At 45.1% G+C, this 19,603-nt stretch overlaps 1 protein-coding gene across 3 annotated transcripts in view; it reads left to right on the plus strand.

Moving 5' to 3' along the window:
* The window catches only part of MEIS1 (Meis homeobox 1), a 93,297-nt gene that overhangs the window by 70,895 nt on the left and 2,799 nt on the right, over positions 1-19,603 (plus strand). For 2 of the 3 annotated variants that reach the window (XM_042875562.1, XM_042875582.1), the window contains 3 exons: positions 1,604-1,680; positions 17,137-17,195; positions 18,460-18,549. In XM_042875562.1, coding sequence (XP_042731496.1) covers positions 1,604-1,680; positions 17,137-17,195; positions 18,460-18,549 — 226 coding nt within the window. Of the gene's footprint in view, positions 1-1,603; positions 1,681-17,136; positions 17,196-18,459; positions 18,550-18,737; positions 18,834-19,603 lie in introns of all 3 variants that reach the window. The other variant, XM_042875571.1, reaches the window with a different exon arrangement.

Consider the following 19,603-nt stretch of genomic DNA (forward strand, 5'->3'; position numbering starts at 1 on the left):
ATGGCTATGTTGCAGGGCTGAATTACTTCGCTTTATCAAATGTGGATTTTTGCTGCATTACCCCTTTACCCAACGGACCCACTGCCAACCCCCCCCCCCCCCCCTTTCCCTGTTTCCTCCACCTTGCAGTTCTGGAGCTTTTTCACATCACACGTAATATGGAGAGTAGGTTACAGATGTGCAGGTTATCAGTGGGCTGACTGTCAGGAAGCTTTATTTGTAAAGGAAGTGAGAGCTCCCTGCCAGTTTTGGCAGCACAAGTGTATCTTCAGGAGCTGATGGGCATGGTGGTGGGTTTTAGAATGGGCTCAGTGGGCAATGGGATGCTACAGCAAAAATCCATATTTGGTAAAGCGAAGTAATTCAGCCCTGCAACATAGCCATTAGATATCAGATTATGCTGGTTACAAGAGTGTATTAAATCTGCTAAATAGTTATGGTACCAACGAGATTGCTGAATTTTACAAAGTTTGAAATTCTTATGCTTTACAAGGTTTCAGTTTATATCTCTTGCAATATTATGCTGAAGAATAGGTCCGAAAAATATGAGACTGTGTGTGTGTAACCAAATGTTTTGTGACAAACAGCTGCTAAATGCCATGTTCAGGTGGGTCTGAGCAGTTTTCCCAAATGCTCTTACCGAAATGTGATGGGGTGCCTTGCAGTGGCCCTGACCCAGTGCCCAAGCTGGGAGCATTTAGACTCCTGAGCCATGGCTTCTCCTGGGAAGTGCTACATTTGTGGTGCTTGGCCATTTCCTCATGGGCCAAAAACGCTTTTAGAAGGAGGGAAAGCATAGAGATAATATCACTACTGTCATTTCTAGATTCAAGCTTGGATGTGGTTTCCGCTGTTGATTTATTAAGCAATCTGTATTCATGCAGAAGCAATTTTTCTGAGAAAGCAATCAAGTTCTCACAAGAAACTTAACTTATGATTTAATTTTAACATTATCTGCAATTAAAGCAGTATTTGTTTTCTGTCTCTTAGGATTAGAGCAGCACAGCTATGTTAATGTTGGGCAAAAATGTGCTGAGCACTGACCTTGCGTTGGCCTGCGTTCAAAATGCAGGCATTTGTTTATGTTCAGGATGCTGATCTTATTTGCAAATTATTTTGGGCACTGGCGAGATTTGTCTTTGCAATCTCAGAAATCACCAATGCGTTTTGGTTTCGGAGAGAAGCGCTGGATCACATTCTTTGTTGTTCTGTGCAATACAGAAGGGGAAAAAAAAAAGAAAAAGAAAAAAACAACCAACGAGATTTGTCTCTAATCGCTCATTGGAGACAAGTGCAAGAACTTCCAGCTAAGGCAACAAATATCCTCTAGAGTATCAAGGTACTGCCAGTATCCTGAGCAGTCATTTCTCCACTTCACTAATCTTTATAATTGGCATGCCTTTTACTGCCATTAATTAAGTGATGTAGTAGCCCATTAATAATTATAAAAGAGTGACACACCTCAGCATTTTCACCTTTCAGTAATAGATGTCACACACTTCTGTTTTTTTGGGTTTGTGGGTTTGTTTTTTTTTTAATAAAAAGTAGGCCTAAAAAAAAAAGCATTGTTTTAAATGTATGTATTTATTTTGGTGTCTTATAGCACCCTTACCCTTCAGAAGAACAGAAAAAGCAGTTGGCACAAGACACGGGGCTCACTATACTTCAAGTGAACAATTGGTAAGTAACTTTGCTTGGTGTTTTCACGTGGCTGCTGGCACCCCTGGCTGACCCTTGGCATTTTGGAGCGTCCTTTATTGCGTCTGCTCCCACGTTTTGTTGATACAGAAGGGATGGCGCGGGACAAGTGGTTTTGGGAAAGGGGACATGGAGGTTTGGTGCTGCGGAACACAAGTAGGAGTTTCTGGCCCTTTGCTTTCTCAGTGGTATTGGTGAATTTGGGTCCTGGTCCCCTTGAACAAACAGTCCCATCCATTCTGAGGAGTTTGTTATTGAGCGGTTTGGTGAAAAAATGGGCTCTGCTTCTGCAGACTGCATTGTTATTTTGTGATGCTGTCAAGCGTTGGGTTTTTTTTTCATTATTTTTTAATACTGTTGGTGGGTTTTTCTTTTTGACTGATACCATTATACCCATTTCTTGTTTTGTTTAAAAAGTCTGGTTCTGTTACACTGAACAAACTTTGGGGACAGCTGTGCTCTTTCTTGTTGAAGTACCATGCTGCGTTTGTTGGTTCTGGCTGAGGCTTGTTGGAGCCCCTGGCTTGCTGAGGTAGTGCTTGTTTGAGGTATCCTTGCTGGATCTGCAGTGGGTTTTGAGCTGCTGGCTGTCTGAGATGTGGTGAAGGCCCCCAGTGAAAATTACTCTTGATTTAAATGTGAAAACACAACGGCGAGCCCTTAAAGAACTTTGATTTATTATCCTGTGTTACTGCATCCAAATTCAGGTTTCTCCCACTGTCTCAGAACAAGTGTCATACTGGAAGTGTATTGCAATCTAATGCCTTGTAAAACTAAGTGTATCTAATTAATTGTCCTAATATTTTCAGATTAGTGTTTATGATGGGAAACCTTATCCTCTTTGAAGTAATACCCAGAAAATGGCCAAGGCGGACGGCAAGCCTGCTGGGGAAAAGGGAGGGAGGAATGCCAGTTTGCAGACAAAAGTACTTTTTCCGTTCAATAAGTGTCAGAGATTAATATTACTGAAGCTCTGATTACATGGCCTAATCCATTTTAGTGAATAAATTTGGTCTTGATGTCCATTGCACCTACATTAACAAACCCTCCTCAGTCAGAGAGTGGGAGCCTATGGGAGAGATTTCAGATATATTAAACCCCATTACAGAAAATGTAATTTCTGTCAATATAATCCCGTGTATTCTTCAATTTAGTACTTTAGAGATAACAAGCTACTTACAATATATTTGCCTTTGGAGGATTAATTTACAAAGTGCACTATCTGGGAGACGCAGGCGGGCTCACATAAGCATGGCTTGTAAGGGTTATCAATTTCCGTGACCCCACAGCAGCCCTGGGAGATCAATTTTCTGAAGTCCTTTAAGACACTGAATAAAGGGAAACACCAAATACTTCGTCTATGCCAAGTAGGCTTCCAAGATACCTTAAAATGAAGGAATAAAAGGAACTGAATGTAAAATACATGTTATAAGTAAACTCAAATGGCAATGTTTTGGCTCAGCCAGGAAGAATTAGCGTTTGGTTCAGCTTCATGTCCCTCAGCTGTTGTCCAGCCGATACCCTGGTTGACAGGGCTGTTCTTGAAGGTCTACCCAGTGTAGAAGCTGGCTGTGTTTGCAGGACTATATTCAAGGGTGGGGTGTGTTGCCTGGGAGGGCCCTGGAGCAGGTTCTACCAGATGCCCGTCATTGTCCTTTCATCCTGCTGTAAGCAAAAGTAGCCCAGGGCAGAGCTCCTAAGGTGGCATGGGGAGCCTGGGGGAGCCCCAGAGAGGGCTGGGAGCTGCTCTCAGGGTGGCCCATTGGGTAAGAACTGGAGGGCTCAGGTCGCAGGTGGGTGTGGAGGCAGAGCTAGACACACCATGGGGAACGGTGTGGGCAAGGGTCCTGCGTGGGCACCAAGTTCCATGTGGGGCCGGCCACCAAAGGAGGTGCTTGTGATGAACTCGGGGTGCATTGAACTAAAGCCAGAGGAATTTCTCCTGGGTGACTTCCCTGGGTGGATTTCAGTACCCATCTCATCTCTCATTTGAGGAGTTTTATTTTGGCTTTGTGTCAGATGTCAGATGTGTTTTTATAAGTTCCTTATGTACAGGGAAAGAAAAAAAAAAAATAAAAGTAGGTCAAAATACATTATAACTGAAGTCTTGCGGATGTAGGGCAGGCTTCCTCTGCTCAAGCTCGTTTGGTAATTCTGCCATGGTGTTACAATTGTATAAATTATTGAGAGAATTCCCCTTTTCTCCCCAGCCCTATGAAGATATAACATTGCAGAGCTGGTCAGGGCTTTTTGGTCGCGGGTGCTGAATGAAGATGCTGAGATGCAATAAGCCAGCCCCTGCTCTTGCTGGGGTGCTAAAGAGCAGGAAGGCTGTGGGGGCAGAAGCTGAGCGTGCAAATTGCACACTCACTTGCTAAAGAGCTGGCCATGGGGTGCGCTATGGGAACACGCTCCCACCCTTCCCCTGAATATGTTCCCATATAACATAGCATGCATGAGAACAAATCCTTTTCACCTTTTATTATTATTATTTTTTTTTTTTTGCTGCAGGGAAAAGCCAGGGCACCATTGCTGATTTAACTCTGCCTTTATTCTTTGGACTCTTAAGTATTTCAGCCATGACTTTAAAAAATTTTGCCTCCCTCCTTAGATTCTTCCAAACTTGTTAACACACATGTACATTTTTGTATTAATGATGAGTCATTGTAAATCACTGTTGCAGAGATTAAATGAAATGCTGAAGGGCAGGCTGGGTGCAGATCAGTCATAAATTATTGGCAGCAACACAGCATGTGGGAATACATGAAATGTGCATGAAAAACATAAACTCATGTCTGGTAGCATGGTCGTTAGCCCAGACTGGGAATGCTGGATTTTCTGGATGGAATTATAAGTTTGCCACAGAGAAGCCAGTGAAGAGAGCATTTGTTTTCCGCAGATTGAAAGCATTTGAACAATTTTTTTTTGTCATATTTTGAATGCCTTTGCAGTATGGGCTCGTTGCATACTTTGGTTCTGGGCTGTAACGAAAAAATGGTGCTTTTCACATAGGGGCTGCCCGGTGCTCACACTCAAGGGCTGATGCACACAACTCCCATTGATGGTGGGGAGTGCAGGAATGGGGTGATGATGTGAGACATGCCGTAAAATGTACCGGAGTAGGGCACGTCTTTGAAACATCACTTAACTTCACCTTTTTTCTTGTGTGTTCTTTCTTTCTCTTAAACTGTGGAATAATCCATGTGGAGGATTTTCAGGTAGGAAAGCAGCCTCAGTGAGACGTCCTCCTCCTCGACTTGTTGGACACTTAACCCTGAGTGGTGTGGGCTTGCAAGCACAGCAGTGGGAGTGGGAAGGGGCACCGGTGTGGGCTGACAGCCTTGCACAAAGGGACGTGGCAGGGACCTGGTGAGGGTCAGGTTAATAAGGTGCTTTTCCCCTGTGATAAAAACCACTGTGCGGGGATTGAAATATCCAGGAGGTGTGATGCAATCATTTATTGCCTCAGCTGAGAACAAGCCAGGCTAATATTGAACAATCCATACAGCTTCCTTGTTTGTTGCATCCCAGCTGAACCTCCTCTTGTTAAGCACTAATGGCAAATAATTACTCCAAGCAGAGAGGGCAATTCTCATCAAGGGCTGCGTTAGGTGTTTAGGGGTTGTTTATGCTTTGTGAAGGTCTAGGTACGTACAGATAAATTATATGAGTATATACATAAATACAAATGTGTACATAAAAATATTTGATAGATAATATAATAACAAGCCTGCGTATCTCTCTGTATTTGCATGCCTTTTTATGACTCTCTACACAGACGTGCATACAGCTGCGTTAAAATGATTTTATATATATGAAATGTATGTAGATGTGTGTGCTTAATATGTGCATATACATATAGACAAATATATGGAATTTGCAAATTTGTAAAGCTCTGAAGTGAGGGAACACAAGCCTTTCACTAGGTGCTTCCACTCTGCTTTTTCCAAAATCCCCTTTGTGCTATCTAGGGCACAGACCAGACAATGACGGAGGAGCTAGTCAATATTTTATCTTACCCTCATTCTTCAGCGCTTCATTTGCTGAGCTGTATTCAAAGCGTGCCTGAAGATGGAATTGATAATTGCCGATGGGCTTTTCTCATGGCGCTTCCCACTGCTGTACCCGGGTACTCCGCTGACCTGTATGTGTGTGCACCAGGTCTGTGGGAGTGCAGGAGTTTACAGTTCCCTGCTGAAGAAGAAGGGTAGCATTGTCTGGGTGTGCAGGTGAGGAAGTGAGCCTAAGGGAGGTTCAGCTCCAGCACATCCACTTATTTTGGGAGGGTTAGGGACGGAGATGATTCAAGGTGATGGCATGTTGTCTGCATTCAAGGCCCAACAACCACTGAGTTCATGGAAACTCCAAGTTTTTAGTGCCTTGGCGCCCTACATGTCCAAGCTCCAGCACAGGGCATGGAAGAGAGCTGCAATAGCCTGTAACTGCTGCTGAAAAGTGAGGTTGCAATGATTTACTCGGCAGCTCCCAAACAATCCAAGGCAGCAGCAGATCGGAGAGTCCTGTTCTCCGCTGCAGCATTCCACTGCTCCAGCCAGGGCTGCTCTTATTTTCTTGCCATTCACTGCCTTATTTGTTCAATTTTGACCATGTTTGGTTCCCGTAGAGATCAATTTTTTCTACGTGTTAGTGATTTGTTCTCATAACAGATCCATCGTGGTGGTGATTGAGGCTTTGCAAGCTGGTGACCGGACTGCTTGCTAGGGTGCAAGCAGGTCTAGCAATACAGTTTCCTACCTCTTGAGTTCTTGATTTTATGACTTTGGCTTCTTTAAATGTCATTTTTGTGTGTAATTTCCGAGGCTAGCAAAAAAAAAAAAAAACAACCAAAACCAACAAACCAACCAAACACACTGGAAAAATTGATCAAATAATGTAAATTTCCCTAATCTCATTCTTGGAGACAACTGAAGTTATTTTTGCTGAAACTTTATATGGGAAAGAAAATAATAATAAAATAATAATAATAATAAAAAAAATATCTAACGCTGATGGAGGAAGATGCAGATGGGGCAGATGCAAATAGGGGGGATGCAGCCCCCGTGCTTTGAGGCCGGGCATTTAGCATTGACATCAGCTTTTGCTCAGCTCCTTCACTGAGGGCGAAACTCACCCCGAGCGAAAGGCCAGCACATGACCAGCGCACCACTTTAGTCCCACTTAAGCACTATTTTTAGGGTGTAAGAGGGGGAGGAGGCCTGCAGGAGGGCACAGCTAAAGCAGGTGCTGGTCCTGGACGCTGGGTGGATTTCCAAGCCCGGTGCCGACCCAATCTCGGAACACAACAGGCAGGCATGGAGCTTTCTTTGCAGCCCTGCAGAACGCCCTGCACACAGGGGTTTTGGTTAAAGGAGGGTGAAATGCACACTTGTGTTCAGATTTATCTATCACTGCTTTTGTTGCAGTAAACAGATTAAACGAGAAAAGGTCAAGATGCAATTTGAATCTGTGTAATAACATAACAAATACTTTTCTCAGTAATCAGATACAGTAACTGCAAGTACTTATTTACTTGTAAGTGTTGAAACATTCACAAATTAGCCTCTCAGCTTCAGCAGTGCAAACTTAATCAGAGACCTCGGATTTTGGAAACCATTCTGCTTTTCTCCTTTCTGTAATTTGAGGATATGTTTACAGATGTCATTTAAGCACCGTTTCTTTACTGGGAATACACATAAAAGCCAGAGAGATGGAAGTAAGAGAGGATCTGTGTTTCAGGTTTGAAGAACACACAATGTTTGTTATTCCAAAGCAAAACAAGACGGTGGGTGTTTGCCACGTGAAAGTCACCACCCTCCCCACTCCCGTCCCTCCCCCCCCCTCCCCCCAGGAAACACTTTGCAAGCCCAAGAAAAACATTAGAGAAGGATCTTGCTGGGTGAATTGTTGCACCACTTGAGCAATTCGGAATATGTGTGGTAAATTAGCTGTTCTAAGCGTACCATGTGCTGGGCTTTTACAGCAGATTTTTACATTTATGTTTTCACTAAGTCTTAGCTAATTGTTACGCCTTTCACCTTGAACGCCAGTTGTAGTAATAATATTACATCTGTAGTCTGTTTCTCTGTTCTTAAATTACAGCAATCAGGAATACTCACTAGGTAAAATACTGTACAGTTACTCATAAGAAAATATTGAAATCAGAGGAAAAATGTTTAGCTTGCATATTGCCTTAGACAGCCCTGGAGAGCTGCCAGCCAAGCAAGGTATTATTAGAAAAGCCAAGCAAATAGCTTGCAGGGGGAAGAGCTGTGAATCTAGAGCCATCGGGTGCTGTCACGTCACCAAGTTTAGATGCATGCTGGGTTTGTCAGTGTGTTTCAGCTTGATGAAGCCATGTAAAAATGCAGTGCGGTGCTATGAGCATGCGGAGTGTTGTTCCAGTGAGCAGGTTTAGGGAGTCTGGGCATAAAGGGGTGTTTCCTTGTTAAGGACAGGTGCTTAGAGTGGGGAGATAAAAAGGAGTTTTGGACGAAGTGCTGCCCTTCTCCTCCAGGACCTCAGCCCTCAGGCTGCTTGCTCAGACCATCCTTCGGCCCAACGGGGGCTTGAGCTGCCCCAAAACCCACTGCTATGCTGGCCGGGGCAATGGGAAGGTTCATCCCTTGAGCATCCTTTGCCATCCCTAGAGCCAGGCTGGGCAGAACCGGGCAAGGAAATGTTGCAGAATAATTTTGCACAAGCTAACGAAGTAATGAATAACAACCAAACCATTCCACAAATACAATAAATGGTGTTGAAAATATTTGCAAGTGCACGACAGCACAGAAGATTTCTTTTTTGAGTGAGAGAAAGGTCAGTTCCCATGGCAGAATGTTGTGTGCTGCAGATACAATTGAGCTGCTGCCGTGTGACCGAAAGCACCTGGTGCTTTAGGAGTTAACGTGCAGCAAAATTCATTTTTTCCCTTGGGCTTTCCATCCTCTTCCGTGGTGATTTTGTACCTGACAAACTTTTTAGTCAGTGCATTAATATTCTGTAACAAATGTGCTGTCAGGTGTCACAGAGATAAGATTAAAAGGCACTGTGCAAACATACTCCGGTTGCTCTTTTCTCTGCTCCTGCACTGGCTGTGCAGGGCAGGATCAGGGTAGGGATCAGAAGTCTTTTGTTTGCTGTTTTTTAAAAGGCTGAGATTCAGGTGTGCACTCCTTGGGAATGGGAGCTGGGCTTGGAAGAGCAGCCAGGATGCTGGTTTGTGGTGGAAGCACCACGCTGCAATCCAAGGGCTCTGGCTGACTTCTGAGAATGGGAGTTGGGACTCAGCTCCTCTTAGATAGCTTCATCAGAAAATGTAGCCTCAATATCCGAAAAATAGAAGGAGAGAGATAGAGAGAAGAAGAGAGCAATGGATTGCCATTTCTTTGCAAGTCAGGTTTTGGTCTGTTCTTGTCAAATCTACCTGAAGTGTTTTTAAGGATAGTTTGCCTTTCTGGTATGTTGTGCTTGCACAGACCTGATCTCCACCTATTTTGTGTCAACAGTGGCTGAGGCTGGCGTGCAGCATTAAGCACTGTGCACGCTGGGAAAGTGCCCTCAGAGACCCCCTCTCTCACTTACATCATGGGCTAGCTTCGGGCTGCACCTGCTTGAAGCAAACTGTGCTTCTGAGTGGTTGAAAAGTCAGCCTGAAATATTAAAAATGGGGCAAATGTTGCCTCCTTGTTGGATAAAACAATTTTCCCTGCTCAGAAATGAAATGCAGCCAGAGGCGCAAGCAGGGGAAGCCCTCAAATGATGCCGTGTGATGGAGGTATGGCTGGTTCTTGTGGCATTAAGGCTAACAAGGCTTCTGTGTGTTCTTGTCCTTTTTCAAAGGAAAGAAAAGAAAGAGCAGCAGATACTGTGGAAGGAATACATGCCTTCCACAGACTTCAATGAAATCTAGGTCATGTAACAGTTTCATGGGTTATTATTTGGTTTTTTTTCTGCCCAGGCACTGTAGTCTTTGTGGCTTTTTTGGCTAACGATAAAATGAGGTATCATTTGCTCCTTTTCAGCTCAAGCTATCCCAGAGGTGTGCAGCTCCTCACTGGTTTGTAAGCATAGTTTGTACTCCTTAGTTCATCCCATCTGGGGGCTGAGCTTTACATGTCCCGTGGCCTTAAAAATTCCTTTTGTCTCTGACATTCCTCTGACCTCCCCGTGCGTGTTTTGTTTTCGTTGCTTTTTGTGGATGTCTTTTCTCCTTCCCCAAATAAAATGCCATCAGGAGTAGGATTATAGGCAAAATGAATTACTTCACTTAATGGGAAATCACATTTAGGTAAAGCAGATCACAAAGTAGGTGATTAGTAGCAGTTGGACAACAGTTTTAATGTAGGATGTCTTGGGGGAAATTCATCCAGAAGCGTGTGGTTGTTTTTCCGGTTGGCTGTGATTCAGAGTTGTGCCCTTTGTGGTTTCAGCCAAAAAAAAAAAAATCATTTCAAATGAGTTTCCCAGGTGCCCACATCACACAGAACACACCAACATGTGCGTGTTTGTTGTCTCAGTCATGGTAGGGAGGGCCCGACCGCAGGAATTAAGAGCTTCCCCCATCCACCTCGAGCTGCTGCCTCAAGGTATAGACCAGAGCATAGCAAAGCCGATCTCATGTGCGAGTTGCAGGTCCCACAGATAGGTTATTTAGATCCTCAACTCTTTGGTGAGCTGCTTATTGGTGACCTTTGGTTGGCTTTACCTTGCTCTGCAGGCTGGAAGGAGCTGGTAATGGGATGCTCATTGTGGCTGGAGGACCACAAATAGCTTCCAGCTCTGGTGCCATACCCAGTGTAGGTAGGGATGAGTGGGGAAAAAAGCTGGCTTTACACTGCTCCAAGTTTGAGGCATGGGAACCTGAGAGTGCAACGGAGGTACCCCTGTGTTTAGACCATAGAATCGCAGAATCATAGAATGTCTTAGGTTCGAAGATCGTATGGTTCCAACCTCCTGGCTGTAGGCAGGGCCAACTTCCCCTAGATCTTGCTCTGTGACCCTTGAGAACCTCCAGCGATAGGGCATCCACAGCTTCTCTAGCCACTCTGTTCCAGTGACTCACCGGCCTCATGGTGAAGAATTCCTTCCTAATATCTCATTTATATCTTCCCTCTTTTAGTTTAAAACCATTACCCATTTTCCTGTCACTACACATTCTGATAGTGTCCCTCCCCAGCTTTCCTGTAGGCTCACTTTAGACACTGGAAGCCTTCTCAAGGTTGAATAAGCCCAGCTTCCTCAGGGCCTCTTCACGGGAGAGGTGCTCCAGTCCTCTGAGCATCTTTGTGGCCCATGTGTATGGCAGGAGGAAGCCCAGAGATCACCACAGTGGCCTAAATAAAAGATGCTGCTGAATCAACAGAGGAAAATTCCACAGCGGAGAAGGGACTGTGGATCTGCCTGTGCACCATTGGCTCCTATGCAGAGCAAGTGTTTTTGGGGTGGGAGAGATTTTGGCTGGCAGCATGTTGCAGATCCAGCACTGTGTTGAATCAGTGTGAGTTAGAGCAGCCTTAACACTGCTCTGCTGGATGAATCCTTGCCATATTCCTTAAAGGCTAATTGTGGCACACAGAGATCAACAGAGTACAGCTGCACTGGGATTTGGGAGTAGGGAAGAGACAGGAGGTCAGCCCTGCTGGCACTTTGCCATTTAAAGATTTCCCCTTACATCATCTGGCTGCTGAGGGCGAGTTTACATCTGCTCTGCACCACAAGGGAATTGCGGTGTCAGGGAAGGAGCTTGCCGTGGGCCCCCCCCCAGCACAACCCTGCATCTGCTGGGCTCTGGGGCACTGTGGGGAGCAGCCCAGGAGCTTTACCTGGCCCATCCTCAGTGGGATTCCACTTAAGCAGGACTTTGGCTGAGGGCAGAACAGAGGCGGTGCGACAGGGAGCTGTGGGCTTGACGGGGGGTCGAGCATGGGACATGGCCACAGGTACAGCTAGTTGAATGTAGGGCATGGCTGGCGCTGCATAGCGAGTGCCTACCTGATCCCAGCTCCTTGCTTTCTATTTTTGCGCTTGATGTGCTCTGTGCATTAGCAGGGTTGGCTTGCAAGAGATTCAATAGCACTCTCCTGCTTTCAAGCAACTTTTCTGAATGCACAACATGAATACATCGGTGGGGTCACATAGTAATGCTTGAAGTCAGAAGCTATTTTTAAAACTAAATTGCAGAACCACACGTGGCTTTCATTAGTGCTTTACATCAAATTTGTCAGCTAATTAGTGGTTTTTCATCACTCGTTTTGCATAGTATTTTATTTGTCCGCTCTTCAGAGTTGTCCCATGACACCCACGGCCCTGTATACAGTCACTGGGGTTGAGGCTGCCAGCCCCAAGGGAGGAAGAGGAGAGCCCTCAGGGCTCTTCCCATGTTCCCAGTGGGTGGACATACTGGAGCCTACCCCAGCACTGGGTATCCAGAGTGGGTGCTGAGCAGCCCGTGAGCCTTTTTCCCTTCCTACCCCCATTCAGTGTTGCGGGTGATGCATTGCAGTCCTGAACTGTCTTCCTTTCAGAGGAGGAGGAGAAACCAAGAGAAGGTGCCAAGCATGACTTCATAAAGTCTGACTTTAAACTGAACCAAATTTCTTGAGTGTCTTGGATTTTCTTATATATATATGTGTGTGTGTATATATATATATATATATATTTTTTTTTTTTTTTTAAAACAAATAAAGGGAGTAGGGAGAGCATGGGTTGCTAATGACTGGTAGTTACGAGTCATTAAGCTCACTAACTGACTTCAGGATCAGAACTTTCTAATAATGTCTGTAAGCACCCTTTTCACATTTATTTCTCATTTTAGGAATGGGGAGATGTGATTACCATTCAAAAGTCAGCGGTTATTTGTTTAGCTCATAATTACAGGGGAGATTTTTGTTTCTAAGGCTGCTTTTAAAGTACTTGACATTATTCTCAAATAATTTATGGATTTTGTTACTTTCTTTCTCTATTTTTTTTTTCCTTGCTCATTCTTTGCAAAAGCTCTGGAAAACGAATGCCCAAAAAGAAAGTATGTTAAAATAAGGAATAAAATGGTTGCTCAAGTGTAACAATCCCAGTTTATTACACACTTTCCATTTAAATTGTTTTTATTAGAGATAAACCTGTTAAGCGTTGAGGAATTAAGAGCTGAATAGAGAAAGTTGTTCTGTTGGGGTATAAATGAAGGATGCCCATATGTGAAAAAGACCCTGCCTGGTTTTACGAGTGAAGTATTGGCCCAGGGCTCTGGCTACTTTGGCATATGTTATAAAAATGATGATTTGTTTGTTGTCAGGAGGGGTATCACTTCTTTTTCAAAGGGTCAAGAGACATTTTAGCTGTGGTGTTTGTAGATGTTACTCTCCTTAAGTGCCATTTGCCAGGGGGAGCTCAGAGCTGAGATGAGGCAGAGGGATCTGGGAGGCTTCCTGGCGCTGCCATTGCACACAGACTTCTGGCTGGTAGCCCACACTTTGGTGTGGAGTTGACAGTGCCAGAAGTCAGTGCTGGAGTGGCGGCTGTCTTTGCTGGGAGGCTGGGGGAGGGAAAACCCCCTGTGTACCACTGAGTCCCCAGCAGCACCTTCAGACAGCTTTGGCTGGGTAATCTCACTCCGGAGTTGTACATTGGAAGTCCTCACAGTCGCTCTGATAGTTCTCGAGCAAAGGTGACTTTGGAAACTATGACAGCAAAGGATGGCCTCGTTTTATTCACTCTACAGAAGTGAGACGAGGGGAGAAAGAACAGATCTGTGCGGAAAAATGTCGCTAGGGCTGTAACCTGAGCCCAGTGCTCTGTGCCTTCCCAAGGGTTTGGTGACCCTCTGAAAATCCCTGCTCTCTGGCTGCTATTATTGCTGGCAATCTCCAGCTAAAACAGCCTTTTGTCACCAGCAGCCATGTGCTGCTTGCTGGGAAGAAGCAAAATTGGTGTGTGGTGACAGGGTGGCCAAGCTGAAGGTCGGAGTGTGGTGCAGATCAGGCATCACTCCAGGCTGGTTTCTGCCATGGGACAGGAATAGATCGGGGCGCAGGGCAAGGGGAAATATCCTACCAAAATGTAAAGGGCACAAAAGTGTTTCCTGCACCTTGGCTTGGGATTGGGCAGGTGCAGTGGCTTCTTTTTGCTTGTTTGTTGAGGCACAGCAGCAAGGTGCCATCCTCACAACCAGCAGGGCAAGGAAAAGTTAACTTAAAAAAAAAAAAAAAAGTCTTTAGATTTCTGTGTTTGCCCAATTGTCCAACTGTTCAAACGGTTCCTCCGTGCCAGATCCTTCCCCTTGCAAAGAGAAAAACACACAACCCAGAGCCAAAGAGCCAGTTGGCAGCACATGGTTTTGCTGGGAGGTGGGTGCAAGCCATGTGCTGGAGGTGTTCTGTTTATTCCAGTATGGATGCTGCTCTTTGGGGACAGAATAAGCAGAATGCACTTGTCAGAGCAAGCACAGCAATGGTATGGGGGGAAATGCTCCCTCTGTGCACCCCTTAGAACCTGAGTGAATCTTTACTCACATCAGTAATGTTACGCTGCGGTTTTGAGTTTTATGCCTAGTTGTATTTTGAGACTACTAAATGTAAATAGCTCTTAAGATGTGGATGCATACTTTAGGTCTTGATTCCTCTACACTTGTGAAAATCAGAGTGGTTCAGGGTTTCCTATCCTTGAGATAGGTGAGTGTGAACCTATGGGAAAAGGGGCAGTGAGAGTTTTCCCATTTGCTTTTCTGTGCCACCCTTTTTTGCTGACATTACATCAGCCCAGCACTCCGGAAAGTCCAAGAGTGATCAAGAGATCTCAGCCCCTCTATCAAAGAAAGCAGCAGAGAGCATGAAGAAATTGTCCCTGTGCTGCACATTTCTGCAGCCAGAGCTAGCTCTCAGCTTTGCAGAGTTCGCAAATGTGATTTATAAACGTAACGGCACTGCGTGGTGTTCTCTCAAGGCAAGGCACATTAATACTTTTAATCTGATGGCTTCTTATGAATTCCAGGTTTGGGATGCAGGAAGAAACTTGAAAGCGAATACTTTTTTTTTTTTTTTTAATGCATAGTAGTTTGGAGTCTACTATAATGCAAAGTAAAGCATTCTGTTACAAAGGCAGGGAGGATGGGACAGAAGGTTAAAGGGCATCCTGGAAACAAACAGCTGGACCAGTTTATTTAAACAGATACAAGGATGGGGAGCTGACCTCAGTTTGACTTCTAGTGGGAGGAGCAAGAATGTCATTTTATTACTTTGCCCAGAAGGAAAATGTTCTTGCATCTGAATTCACCCCGAAGACATCCAAACACAGGGCTGCTTTGCAGATCAGCCACTTCTATAAAATACTTAGAGGAATGCACAGGAAGAAGGGAACTATTAAGTACCTGTGTTTGAAATGCGTTTAAAGCAACCATCCCAAGTGATAATATAGAACAGACAGGTGAAAATACATTCTGCTGTAGTCACCTCAGCTGGATAATTGTGCTAAATATTGAAATGAGAGCCTCATTCTTAAGAAAAACGCTCGGAGGAGAAGGGGGAGGCTGTGATATTTGCGTGAGCATCCTTAGCACTGTGTGTCTCTTTGGTCTGGAACCTTTTGGAGCTTCAGTGCCAGCTCCTGAGGTCCTGCAATGGGAGAAAGGAGCGAGTATTGCCAGTGCCTGCAAAAAGACGTGGCTGGGGCACGGGGCTTTGTGTTGTTGTTTTACTTGGGAGAGTTGCTGTGAAAATTGCTTTCTGCAAATGCAGATTACAGATATTAAACAATTTTCTAATTGGTCATGGAGCTAAGGCAGCTAATGGGGGAAAAAAGCAGATTTTTTTAATTGCTTATTTCACATGGTGTTTGTGCTACACCTGTGCTTATAATGAGAAAGGAGAATTAGTCTAACCTTCTGCTCACATGATTCTGATTTTCATGGTTTGTACAAGATAATGATAAACTGATTTGCAACACCGTTGGCTGGAGCGAAGGGTTTCTTGGTGGAAGTGTGTCCAAAAATTGACACAATGCTGTTGCTGACAAAACATGACCTAGTTTGAGCGTAAGGTTTCCAGAACACGAAATTTGGGTTTTTGTGTCGTGGAAGGTTTTGAGCCCATTTCCTCAAATCCGCCTTGATTAGCACCCAACATCTTGATTAATGTTAGCATGCATTTGTGTGATGAGAAGCAGATAGAAGGCACCCCAAATTGCATTCCACTGCCTTTATCTTGGCCGCAGGAGAACCCTTGCTGAGCCGTAGCAAAAGGCAACAAAAACAAGCACCAAGTCTCCCTTTGTGTGCTTTAGCATCACATTTTCTAATTGTGATGTGGCCTTACCTATGCTTACCCTTCTTCTTTTTTCTTATTTCTCTCTTAAAGAACTTAAAGACTGGTTCTGAGGCTTTGCAATGCCATAAGTAAATCTCGGGGGAGATTTTTTCCAGGTGGCTTTAATGAAGCTTTCTGATGAGTAAAACCACAAAAGCAGCTCTTCTGGCACACACTGGTGGGACGGATTTCCAGCCACGCTTTGAGTTTCTGCTTTCAATGCCACCAGGACTTGTGCAGAGCAGACTGGGGCACTTGTGATCTCCCCCCTCTTTCTGTTTCTTTCCAAATAATTTCGAGTATCTCTTTCCCAAATCAGCATTACAAGGTTGGGGCAAAGACCTAAAAACCACAAGGAGTATGGTTGCAGAGGGCTGTTTGTAAAAAGGACTGTACCTTTTTTATTTCCAAAGATCTGCTTTTCATTGTTCGGAGGGAATTTTCAGTAGTCCAGTAATTACAGTTTAACAAGATGTTTGCTGTAAATGGTCAGGCCTAGCTGGAGAAAACAGGATTATAAATTCAATTACTGTAAAGCTATGACCTCGCCTTGACCCCTCAGACTTTGCATAAAGAAGGAGGGGGGGGGGGGAAACCCACCAAGAAATGGCTATGAGGAATGCAAGGCTCTGAAGTCCCCAGCAGTGTGACTTAGTGGCGATAAAACTCCAGACGTTCCCTCATTTGATGGTGCTCTGCCATCACAGTTCATTATCTTAATAGTGGGCATTAAAAGAGAATTAGGTTTGCGAGAGGTACGGGAAGGTTTTGATAATAAAAATTGCAAAAAGAAGTCAGAGGACATGAGACAGAAATGCCACTAATTAGGAGGAGGCAGCAGATGCCCTTATGAGCATCCCTCCGTCGTCACCCACTTTTTGTGCCCTGCTCTGAATCGCCAAGTGTCGCTGGCATTGTTTCCTGGAAACTCCGCTAATTCCCCCATGAAAAGATGCAATGGAAGTGTCCAACTGTGGTAAGAACAGGCCAACATAAATCAGCTCCCAAACCCAAGCCTGGGCTGCCAGGGGTCAGCGGGGGCCAGGGGCCGGCTGCGGCTGAGCCCGCGCCAGCCTGACGGAGCGCGGTGTCGGGGTGAGGCTTGGGGTTGGCCCTTCCCTAACCAACTACTTTACTCTTTCTGTTGCAGGTTTATTAATGCTAGAAGAAGAATAGTTCAGCCCATGATAGACCAGTCCAATCGAGCAGGCAAGTCCCTAGTAGAAACCGTATTCGAGTCACACAGGCTAAACCCATCCTCGAGCCATGCAGGGAGGTCCATTACCTGGTAAATAAATGAGAAATGATTGCTGGGAGTGACCGACAATTAAAATAAGACCAGCTTTGTTTAAATCAACGGCAATCGTTTTCTATGATTAAAATATCTGGGGAAAAAAACTCAGTAAAATTCAAAGAAACTAGAATTACCTGCTCAATGACCAGAGCTTCTTTACACATTCGGAATTAATATTCTTCCTATTTTTGTTGCATTTGTTTTGAGTTCTGCCTCCCAGCTTTTTCTGCTCCTGTGACCACTCCCTGGTGCATGGCTTGGTGTGGAATTGCTGTAAACTTTATTACCTGTCAAAAGGGCAGAGGGGTCAGAATCGCTTGTGGGACTCAGTAAAGTTCAAAGACATTCAATGAGGTAGAGCTTTATGTGCTTTAATAACCCAAGGCAGCTTACTTCTGAAGCCAGATTTTAATGTACAGTTAAAACCAAGGCTTTAGGTACTGGGACTCGCATAGCGTCCCTTTGTCTCTCATCTCTTCTTTTTAGTATCTATTAGGATCTTGGAGTGGTTGGGTTTCCCTTTTGGGGGATTTTTTTTAATCCAAAGTTTTCACATTCTGGTCCCACCTGGGGCTGCAGCTTGCAGCTCACTGTGGGTATTTACTTTTACCCTGAGCCTTTTTTTTTTTTCTTAAACTGTTGGCCATATTTACTATTTACCATTGCTGAGCCTCTCTGCCAAGCTATCCAAATCCATCGTTGTCAAAAATGCCTTTGGGCAGTGCCTTCTCCTCCAGCACATCTGATTATTTGGCCATTAGAGGTAAATCTCTGGCAGGGACGTGCTCAGGTCCCACTCTTGTAAAAGTGCATGGACGTAATTTAACACACTGGGATTTCAGTGTGACTGTTCCAGTCGTAAAATCCAGCCCCTGCACAGGTCTTGGCATTGACGTCAGCAGCAGCAGCAGCTGGAGCCGGAGCTCATCGCGTCTCAATATTTTCTGATGGCCAACTTCATTTACTTCCAAACTCGCAGGAGGAAATTAAGCCTGAAACCTGCAGGCTTGTCAGCACGGCCGGCTAATTCGAACAGTAGATGTTTTTTTCCTCTTTTTTGAGCCCACGGTGGTGGTCATCCCCGTGGTTCCCTCATAGTCCACAGGTGCTGGGGTTGTGCCTTGACCCAACGCAACCATTTGGGATGCTGCTGACAAGCCCTCTTCTGTGCTCTTTCAGTAAGCCAAGGGACGCCCTACAACCCCGACGGGCAGCCAATGGGAGGCTTCGTGATGGACGGCCAGCAGCACATGGGCATCCGAGCGCCAGGTAAGGCCCGGCCCAGCTGGGTGCCCGCTTCGCCCCGCTCCGCTGCCTGCCTCGCTGCCTGTCCTCTGCCCGCGCCGCCAGGGCACCGTGCTCCTTCAGAGGGCTGCGGTTTGGAAAAGGGGCTTTCGGCACTATCTGTTGACTTTGCTCATTCCCTGGCATCTTCTTGGATTTTTCTCTCCCTCTAGGACCTATGAGTGGAATGGGCATGAATATGGGCATGGAGGGGCAGTGGCACTACATGTAACCTTCACCTAGGTACCCAATGGCAAAGCCAGGGGGAAGTAAGTACGAATGGGGTCTTTGTTCTCACTTTGTTCCAGGGATATTTTTCCTCTGTGCATTTCCCTACATTCTCCTTGCCCATAGCTTCATGCTTGTTCATTCCTCTCCATCCCGCGCCTGGTCTCCTCCGGTTTCCTTCCTTTGCCTCTGGTTTGAGCAAGCTTGCCAGCTCCCGAGCCCCGCGCGCGATGCACATTTCTGCGCGTTGCTATCGCACAGCGCTGACCACATGACAAAACAAGAAACAGCCGGGAGGTGGGGAGCGAGTCGTCATGGCAACAGACTGATTTGCAAAATGTAAGCAGTCTGCAGCAGTGCAGGGAGAGGAAAGAGCATGTCCCCAAAGTGTCATAAATCTGTCTAACCGCAGTTGATGCATGAGTTACATTTCTACACTAACCTGCAAGACACCAAAAAGCCAAACAGAGACTTCTTTTAGGTAAAATAAACAGCGGCTTCACTTAGGGCTAGTTACGTTTTGGAAGGCGATCAACGAAACTTTGATTTTTTTTCAAGTTTATTTCTCTTTGTCTGTCCATCATAATGGGATTACGTGTGGCAAAGGAAAAAGAGAGAATACAAAATAGAGGTGTGCACAGCAGGCTATGGAGCTTAGCCCAGGCTAATTGACTATATCCAAATTAAGTATGCCATCACTTGCAGTGTGACAAATGGATTTGACTTATTCAGTATACAAAAATAGAGATCATTAATGCAATCTTCAGTGGCAGACCTCGTGAAGAAAGCCTAGAAAAACTGTCCCAGATTT

The sequence above is a fragment of the Lagopus leucura genome, unplaced genomic scaffold, assembly GCF_019238085.1.
Source record: "Lagopus leucura isolate 7727_CA_CO unplaced genomic scaffold, USGS_WTPT01 Super-Scaffold_73, whole genome shotgun sequence".
Classification (NCBI taxonomy): Eukaryota; Metazoa; Chordata; class Aves; order Galliformes; family Phasianidae; genus Lagopus; species Lagopus leucura.